Source organism: Elaeis guineensis, chromosome 15 (assembly GCF_000442705.2).
Source record: "Elaeis guineensis isolate ETL-2024a chromosome 15, EG11, whole genome shotgun sequence".
In the NCBI taxonomy this organism is placed as follows: Eukaryota; Viridiplantae; Streptophyta; class Magnoliopsida; order Arecales; family Arecaceae; genus Elaeis; species Elaeis guineensis.
This window is the reverse complement of record NC_026007.2, coordinates 56,203,832-56,213,573: the sequence shown is the minus strand read 5'-3', so window position 1 is coordinate 56,213,573 and position 9,742 is coordinate 56,203,832. Positions and strand designations below refer to the sequence as shown.

The 9,742-nt window shown below is 44.0% G+C and overlaps 2 protein-coding genes across 2 annotated transcripts; both read right to left on the bottom strand.

Annotated features, from left to right (window-relative positions):
- Nucleotides 1-2,254: 2,254 nt before the first annotated feature.
- LOC114914822 (uncharacterized) lies at nt 2,255-7,550 on the bottom strand. Its single transcript, XM_029268361.2, has 2 exons — nt 3,246-7,550; nt 2,255-3,176 (listed from the first exon to the last, which is right to left on the bottom strand). The coding sequence occupies exons 1-2, from the start codon at nt 3,444-3,446 to the stop codon at nt 3,009-3,011; spliced, it is 369 nt and encodes a 122-aa protein (XP_029124194.1). The 5' UTR covers nt 3,447-7,550; the 3' UTR covers nt 2,255-3,008.
- A 153-nt stretch (nt 7,551-7,703) lies between these two features.
- LOC105058029 (3-oxo-Delta(4,5)-steroid 5-beta-reductase) lies at nt 7,704-9,238 on the bottom strand. Its single transcript, XM_010940795.4, has one exon. The coding sequence runs from the start codon at nt 9,069-9,071 to the stop codon at nt 7,869-7,871; it is 1,203 nt and encodes a 400-aa protein (XP_010939097.2). The 5' UTR covers nt 9,072-9,238; the 3' UTR covers nt 7,704-7,868.
- Between the last annotated feature and the right edge of the window lie 504 nt (nt 9,239-9,742).

Below are 9,742 nucleotides of genomic sequence, written 5' to 3'. Positions count from 1 at the left end.
GGAGCATCTAATACACAAGGTAGTGGAGCTGGCCTCATACTCATAAATTTCGAAGGGATAGTCACCGAATATGTCCTTCGGTTCAACTTTAAAACCTCAAATAATCAAGCCGAATATGAAGTACTTTTGACCGACTTGAAAATAGCCAAGAAGCTTGAGATTTATAGTTTGAAGGTCTTCACCGACTCATAACTGATCACTAAATGGGTCAAAGGTGAATTTGAAGCCCGCGACCCTATTATGATGAAGTACCTTCCGAAGGTGAAAGATTTTACTGCAAGCTTGAAATATTTCGAGATCTTACACATTTCCAGAACCAAAAATACTCAGACTGACATACTTTCATGATTGGCTACTACTGCTTTCAATTCGCTGGGTCGGACATTTGTTGAATACCTCGAACAGTCGAGTATTGATAAAGTCGAGGAGGTATTACAGCTCACTATCGAACCAAACTGGATGGATCCGATCGTTCAATACCTGATTGATGGGACCCTTCTTGCGGACTTCTCAGAGGCTAAACGACTCCGATGGACAGCCTCTCAATATGTAATAATAAATGGCCATTTCTACAAAAGATCTTTCTCTCTCTCCTTGCTGAAATGTTTAGGACCTACAGATGCCGACTATGTACTTAGAGAAGTGCACGAAGGGATTTACGAAAATCACTTAGAGGGCAAGTCTCTAGCTTATAAAATTCTACGACAAGGATATTATTGGCCCACCATGAAAAAAGACACAGCTGAACTCATCCGAAGGTGTGAACCATGTTAAAAGTATGTAAATATACAATATCAACCAGCTAGTCAGCTGACGTCGATTGTAGCACCATGACCCTTCGTACAATAAAGAATTGACATACTTGATCATTTCCCCCCGACATCTGATCAGAGAAAATTCATAGTGATCACCATCGACTACTTTATCAAATGGGTAGAAGCCGAACCTCTGACGCAAATCACTGAAAGCAAAATGAAAGACTTCATTCAGAAATTCATCATTTATAGATTCGGTTTGCCATACACCATCATCACCAATAATGATCGATAATTTGACAACCAAAATTTTAGAGAGTTTTATGCGAAATTCTATATTATGCACAAACTCACATCGATCGACCATCCACAATCGAATGGTGAGATGAAAGTAACCAACCGAACAATCCTACACGGGTTAAAAATCCGACTAAATGAAGCCAAAGGCCTCTAAGTAGAAGAATTATATCCAGTCTTATGGACGTATCGAACGACTCTCTGCATATCGACTGGAGAATCTCCCATCAACCTAGCTTATGGGACAGAAGCAATGATACCGCTCTTAAGATCAGTTGCCGTCGACAAGAGTGGAACAATATAGTGAGCCGAGCAACTTTGAATGTCAGAGAGCTGACTTAGATCTCCTTCTAGAACTCCGACAGCAAGCTTAAGTTTGGATGGCTGCATATCGGCAAAGGATAGCCCGATATTACAACGCAAGAGTCAAGCCAAAAATCTTTCGACTAGGAGATCTGATCTTGAGAAAAGCAGAAGTCTCAAAACCCCTGGATCAAAAAAAATTATCTCCGAATTGGGAAAGACTTTATAAAATATCGAAAACTCTTAGACCGGATATATATCGACTAAAAACTCTCGAAGGATCGATGATTCTCCGAACGTAGAATGCCAACAATCTGAAAATGTATTATCAATAAAGGTATCGATATGTACATTATTTAAAATACAATCAAAAGTTCAGAATCACAAGTCTTTGACAAGTTTATCAATCGCTGGCTATATGTCGACTTCTATTACCAAAGCTGAACTATCTACTATGCTTTGACACGAAGTTTATCTCAGCCTCCACTATAAAAATCGAAGAATCAACTGTTTCGATGACGACTATATTTCGATTCTCATGCAAAAATCGATATACCGACTGCAATCTTATCCGACATCGACTACATGGGCTTTCACCACAAAAGCCGTAGTGCCGATTATATCTCAGTTTTCAATACCAACTTTTCACTGTAAAAGCTGACCATAGTCGAAAGACTAATATGCCGACTTAGTCTTAACTAAGCGGAATGAAATGCCAAAACGATCAAGGTCGGATTGAAATTATACCGACTAGGCTACGATCAATCGAGGGATATTCGGCTTACCACTGATTATTAGATAATTCGACATACAAGTTCGATCAAATATCGAATACGGGATATTCGACTTACAATCGTTATCCTAATTTCTATTAAGTATGTCAAAACGACTATGCGACTAATAGATATTTTACAAGTCCTACCGAATGATCGGATCACCGATTAATGCTCGGTGACTACTTTATATTGCAGACATTGCAGACAATATTCCAAATGAACAAAGTTCAAACCTAGAAGAAAAATGCTTTCATTCATTGTCAAAACAAGAAGTTACAAAATAGATCAAAATTCGATTACAGGTATCTAATTACCACAAGAAAGCAAAATACACCGACTAAGCTTCATCATCATTCCTTTGCTCGGGTGTAGTATCTTTGACTTGAACGATTTCAGGCTCAGTCGATGCTTCTTCTTGAATCGGAGTAGCTTCTTCTTCAATAACTCCTTCCGATCTTGGAGGGATGATGTTGCTCAAGTCGAAGCTCGGGTATAACTTTTCGACCGCATCTCTTCTATCTTCATACCCGACGTAGTACGAAGTGAAGTCATTTTTGAGGATCTCTTCCCGATATTCTTTCAAATCTTGAAAATTCTCAACTGTCCGACCCAGTGCTTCTCTTGCCGACTCTACTTCTGCCTTAGCCAAATCAGCATCGACTCAAGCAGAGGACAATTCTTCTTCGACCAGTGCCAATCTTTCCAGACTGGCCCGATGACGTCCACGTTCGGCTTCGAGTTCTTCGATGCATCCATCTCGCTCTCATCGAAGCCGATGGATAGAATGCTTCTTGCTCTTGACCTGTGATTCCAGAGCCGAAATAGTCCCATAAGCCGACGCAAGTTCGGCCCCCGAGGATGCCAAGTCGTTAGTGAGTCAGAAAATCTCTTTCTGAAGTTTGGCTTCTCGTTCTGCCGCTGACTCAAGTTGTTCAAGTGCAGCGGCTTTCTCAGCATCGACGGCTGCCATCTTATTCTTCCACGCACTGCGGATGTTGGCGAACTTCTTATAGCCGACCTCCAGGTCAGACATGTCGTGGATCAACTGCAGACAAAGGATAGGTCGGATTATTAAAAAAAAAAAGAAGAAAGAAAGTTTATCAAAGAGACTTACCTCGATGATGGTCGGATAAAAGGATGAAAATATTTTGACCACCGATCGTTTTCTCCGATGCTCTCGATCAGCTGGAAGGAGAGTCGCCTGACACAGTCGCTTGGCCAGTACAGAATTAGCCAAGGCCGACTCATCGACAGGCACTTGGAGGTCGAAGTGCACCGCATGACCCTCTGATACAGCATCATCCACCAACGCCATCGGAGCTTTCCCCCGGTCTGTTGTCAGCGGCCCCACGTTTGAAAGCGAGGGGAAGCTTGAGCTTGACTGCGCCCCAATTGAAGGAGCAACTGATGCAGCTGTAGATTGTTCGGGCTCTCTTGTCTCACTCAGCCCGAACCTCCTCAGGTGGTGGGACTACTGATGCTGTTTCGGTAGTCCCCCTCGCCACCCTCTCCTCGGACGATGCCGCAGAGAGCACTATCAGAACTGACAGCGTCAAGACTGGTTCAGGAATCGATGCTGATAGGGCATCGAGTTCTACGATCGACGTTGAAATACCGACTGGAGCTGGTGCCTCTTCGACGGTCGCAAAGGCCCAGTCTCAGATGCTGCCCTCTTCTTGATAGCGTGCTGACGAATGTCGATATTCGACACTCACACCCTCTGCTGCATGGCTACAAATACAACGAAGGTCAGTACAATTCAGCAAGTAAAAAGAAAGTCAAAAATAATCGATCAATTCTACTATACCTAGATGAGGAACCGAACTAAGACCGATGTCATAAAGGGCCTGTTCGGTTACAAGCTCTCTTTGTTTCGACACCAACATGTCTTTCAGCCGGTGAAAGTCCTCCTGATCATCGACCTCCACTCGGCTATTATCATTGGGACCGGTACGTGGATCACCCCAACGAGAAGGAAAACCCCGAGAGAGAGAAGAAGAAACAAAGAAAAACTGATTCTTCCATCCATGAATGGACGATGGAAGATCGATAATAAAGGAAAAGCCTTTTCGAAGGTTGAAGAACCACTACCCTCGGGCCTTCGAATGAGGTCGGAGGACGAAGAAGGCTCGAAAAAGAGAATGATGGGACATGGTCAGCAACATCCGACACAGCAAAGCAAAGCTAATTATCAGCCGGACCGCGTTCGGTGCCAGCTAAGCCGGGCAAAATCTGTAATAATCCAAAATATTTCAGACAAATTTCGAAATCGAAAATCGAAGACCCGCCCGAAGATCTTCGATGTAGAAGGCCACCTGGTCCGAAGGTGGGTTATTCACCTGACCATCGGTCCTAAGGGTGAAAAGTTGAAACGGCTCCGAGATACAAAACTGCTCTCAAAGCCGTTCAACATTCGGTCCCGAAAGTGAAGAGACCTCCATATCCGGACTCGACTGGGATTCATCAGTCAGATTCTCCGACCGATCTTTTCAAGAAGAAGGAGCTCTAGCCATAAGAACAATTCTGAAGAAGACAGAGACTTTAGAGGAAAGAGGAAACGACTCGAAAGAAAGGCGAAGTCGACCTGAAATTTGGGAGTGATAACCTTGGACGTTGGGACAACAATCCGACAGAGCCCCAGCACCAAAAGCAGTGAAAAATAAAAATTTGATTGAGAGTGACCCTATATATAGGATTACTCAACGGTCAAGATGAAGGCGGTCAAATCGAAGATCTACTAGATGATGATATGTGGTAACATTTAGACCGACTATTGATCGGACGGTTCAACGCACCTACCTCAGATTGAGCCACGTCACCTCTATCCGCGTGAACAATTTCGATCCAATGACATTCGGACACGTGGAACAAATCTACTTATCAGAATCATATCATTAGATGCCGAATCGATTTTCCAAAACGACGTCTGACACTGACAACTGATCGTTTGGTCAATGTGACAGACGACTGTATCTGCCAACATGACAAAATAGCCGATCATCCATATCTCGAAGAAAACGACATCAAAATCGGGATTCAATGTAACAAAAATTAACTCACATCATCAAACGTGACAAACTATGTGGTGATATACACGTCAACTCACCTTAGACTTGGGAGTGGAGGGCAACTGTTGGGATAAGTCAGTCAACCCCCGACTCAGGTCAATCGACTACCGACTCCAACTCAACAACAGCCGACCAACTAGACATACAACCCCGACCGACTCTACATTGGCTGATTATGCGGTTCCGACTCTTCATCGACCAACTGAGCGAACCGCATCGATCCATTGCCGGCTGACCGACTACTGATTCGACTACTACCGACTGACAGCAGACGACTTAGACCATTGACATAACGAAACTGCTAGCCGACGGTCACATATGGTCGGCCAGTCAACTCAAATATACCATAACCGTCACGAACGGTTCCGATCGCATATCACGACGCGATCAGTGGGAATTAACGATCCATTATGTGATTATGGCCCGATGATTTAACACCATAAAATTCGGGACCACCTCCGACGGTTACGAAAATCTCATTTATAAAAAGGATAAGAGAAACGAGGCTGGTAAGTCAATTTTGAGCCAAAACTCTGCTACTACTTACATTCAACTCCTGTTTACCAACTTTTCTCTCTGATTTAGACATCGGAGGGTCTCTGTCGGATACAAATCCGGTCTGCACGGATGCTATTTTACAAGTGTTCGTTTTCGATGACAGACGACGAAGAGTTGGTCGTAATACATCCAAAAAATAAAAGAAAGGAAGAAAAAATATATGACATGTAAAATTTTCAAAATTTTGTATGGACTGACAGTTGAACTCTCATCCTCTATTAATGGCATCTGTATTCATGATGAAGATGATTTTCAGCAGTAAGGGCGGACTGGAATCTTAGAAAGGCTAGTTGGCGATTGAAGCTTATTCAACATCATATTGTTGATTTTTTTTTTTTTTTTTTGGGTGTGTGTGTGTGTGTGTGGCGGTCCAACATTTTGCTCTAATTCCTTTTATCCTACCTTTGATTCATGGAGAAAAGATTCTTATTTCAATGGGCATGTTTTTGCCCCAAGTTTGCACCTAAAAAGAACTTAGCTCTACAAGTGGCCTTGCCTGCAAGGACAATGGTCTCAGTGAAGCTGATGTTTTTTACGCTGAAATGCCACTTTGGGCATGCCAATTTTCAAAGTCAGGAATGATTAAAAAAACTATAACAAAAACATCAAGAGGTCATTCAGGAGCTGTTATTGGAGTTAAGAAATTATTTGATTATACTTAGAGTAAAGATGCATGATTTGGAATGCTAAAAATTCAAAAAAAAAAACATAAAAGGAAGGTAGAAGGGGTATGGATGAATGTCTTAAGAGCAACAATGCACTTTTTTGCACTCAGAATGCTCGCAAATAGTAAAGCAAAGTAAGATGGAAATAGAGGCACATGAAATATCTCCAGTGTAGTAGTGACCATCAAAACAACAGATAACAAGGGAAGTTCAAGCAATTTAATGGCAATTTCTCCTATCCTTACCAACAACAACCACAACAACAACAATGATAAATGCCTCAAGAAAAGATTCAAAAAAGGATCTCAAACAAAAATATTGAGAAATGCTGGTCTCTGAATCTTGAGATTTCAGAATTAGTAGCTATTGGATATTGATGCTGCCGCACAAGTGATCTTAATTGGAGAGAGGTAGAAAGGGTGAAAATGAAAGGGAAGAGAAGGTAGCTAGCTAGCTATATTTTATTAGTGTTTTGAAGCTGATTGGGTAACTATGGTTGGAAATTTGTTGAGTTGAAGAGTACAGAAGTTCCGAACACTTATACATAGTTTAAATGCCATTTATCCCTCTAAGTTATATTATGCAGCAGTAGACAGAGAGAATTGTGCATGACATGCATTTTTGCCCAAAGAAGGAAGATTGTGAGACCTTAGAGTAAATGAGAAAATTGGTAGAGATGAACATATTAGGCAGTTCTCTTAACTTGCTAGTGCAAGTTGCAAGAAAGTTAAGAGAAAAAAAATATTTACTCTCACCACTAATACATGATGACACAAGTGCACTCTTTAAATTTTTATCATATTGTCTAATCAATCCATATAGCATCAATTAACCAATCCGAATGCCAGCACTCGAGCTGATTAAATGCCCTGCTTGCGACTTGACGCTGAACCAGCTTATTCATGTAGTATCTCTCCTGTGAGTGTCAAGGTATCAAGAAGTAATCAGAGGGATTGGAGGGGAGAATAGATTCTGCCATCCTAAGATTTATGATATTACAGATCATATATTCAAATGCTTTCGGAATCCAGAGGGGCTAGGTATTGGGATATTAAATGCCTGCTAATTTCTCCCACTTCTCATTCCTTCCTTTTCACAGCTCAATACTTTATTCACATGAGGACATCAAAGGATAGAGTGCTTGGGATCTAGACAAGCCTGAAGCAGCTGCCCAAACCCAAAAAAGCTTTGTCCTGTTTGCAATATCAAAAGAATCACACAACTAGGTTCACTAGCTATGACTTAGCATCACAAACAGAAGACCATAAGACCAATAACACAGCCAAGAAGAGCTTTGCATCCTTATTTCATTCAAGCATTTTCACAAACATATACTTCATATAGACAACCCGTCCATGACTACAAAAAAAAAGGCAGACCAAGCAAGCAAAGCGACATTACAGATCACTCCACGAAAGCAAGGCAAACTAAGAAAGCAAAGCAATATCAAGGAACGATCTTGTAAGCCTTAATCTTATCAATCCAAGAATTGAAAGAAGTTACCGTGTTTCGGAATCCCAAGAAGCCATGCTCCTTACTCTTGTTCATGCTGTCCAGATACTCCTCCTCCAGGCCGAGCACCACATCGGCGAACCACCAGTTCCCCACCTGCTCCAGCCTCGTCGGCGCGAGCTCGTGCTCCGCCACCATCTTCTCCCACAGACCTTCTTTCCCCTTCATCGCGTCCTCCAGCTTGAACCGAGCCTCCTCCCCCTGGTAGCCGACCCACTCCACGCCGAACTCCTTCGCCAGCAACGGCCACAAGTGCTTCCACTTGAACACATCCCCGTTGCTACAATTGAAGGCCTCGTTCTTGGCATACGGATCGACCGCCGCCCAGATCTGGTGCTCGGCGATGAGGTCGGCATCGGAGGCATCGCTGAACCCCTCCCAAAGAACCCGGCTCCCCGGCCACCGGAGAGGAACCCCCTCTCGCCGGCATATGGCGGCGTAGACGCAGAGAATCCCCATCAAATTCATGAGGCTGGATGGCGAGAAGCCGAAGATGTTCGTCGGGCGGTGGATCGACCACGTCACCGCCCCCTCCCTCTTCGCCACCTCCTCGAAAAGGATGTCCTCGAGGTCGTAGTAGAAGTTGGGGCAATCGAGCCGCGGGAGATCCTCGACGAATGGGGGCTCATGGCCTTTCACCTTGCCCAGGGACTCGAACGAGCCCAAGTAGTGCTTCCGGCCGGTCTGGAGGCAAACATGCTGGAGATTGGGAGCGTTGGGGATGACGGCGGTGAGGACGTTGCGGAGCATGGCAGAATTGATCTCCCGGTTCTCGGCCTCGGTGGAGCGATTCACCCATGCCACATAGAAGATATGGGTGACGTCGGTGAGCGGGGAGAGCTTGGCAAGAGCATCTTCGCGATCGGAGATGTCGCACTGGACATGCTCGATCGCGAGGCCCTCCGTTTGGGACGCCAAGGAGGAGGGATGGGGGCGTCGGGACACGCCGTAGACCTTCCATGGGCCGCCGGGGGTGTCGGCGAGCGGGAGGATCTCGGCTAGGCTGTTGCCGACGATTCCAGTGACGCCGATTACCAGGCCGACGCTCGGGAACTTGGCGGCGGCGCCGCCACCGCCGGAGTCCTCGTCGAACTTCTTCCGCGCGGCGCCTATAGCTCCGGCCCACCACCAGCTCATGCCTACAAGTTTGCTGGTGTTATTGGATTGCTTAATTCTAGGGTTTGATGAGAGAGCCAGAAAAAACCGAGAAGGGGGTTTAGATTTATAGGCGCTGGATGTCCACGAGGGGGTCGAGGTAGGTTTGGGATTGTAAAGTTGCGGTTGATAAGGGTGGAATGGGCTGGCGGTGCGAGTTGTCATCTTTGTTGTTCCATGCGGAAGGAACGTTGGGCAGACGCTCGACCCATTTTTTTGTCTTCTTTGGAAAGTGTCCACGTGGATGGTATTCTCACCACTATGGGACCACACTGATGTTGCGTACTTTATTTTGCACCATGCCCTGATTGAGGGATGCCCAAGCCATAGCCATCTATCACCCCATTTATACCTTTTTTTTTTTCCTGCCTTCGGTAATAAAATTTTTGAAACTAGTGTGGCAATTTTTTAAAATAATGAGTTCTTTATCAATATAAATAAGATGGAAATATGTAAATTGAAGGTTATAATCATGGTTCTTGTTTCTTTATGTTTATTGATACAATGATAGAGTATAAGGCATTCCATTCTCGGGTTTAATTTTCTTTTCTAACCACCATTCCTATTAGAAAACAGTCACATATAATATATATATATATATATATATGTCACATGAAAGTTTGTGGAGTCCAACACGCATGTTCTAGACTTCG

Excerpts from the sequence above, each read along its gene's own strand:
- LOC114914822 (XM_029268361.2), bottom strand. The coding sequence starts at position 3,446 with ATGGCGTTGGTGGATGATGCTGTATCAGAGGGTCATGCGGTGCACTTC. Across the intron at positions 3,177-3,245 it reads TTTATCCGACCATCATCGAG|TTGATCCACGACATGTCTGA; the intron begins GTAAGTCTCTTT and ends CTTTGTCTGCAG.
- LOC105058029 (XM_010940795.4), bottom strand. The coding sequence starts at position 9,071 with ATGAGCTGGTGGTGGGCCGGAGCTATAGGCGCCGCGCGGAAGAAGTTC.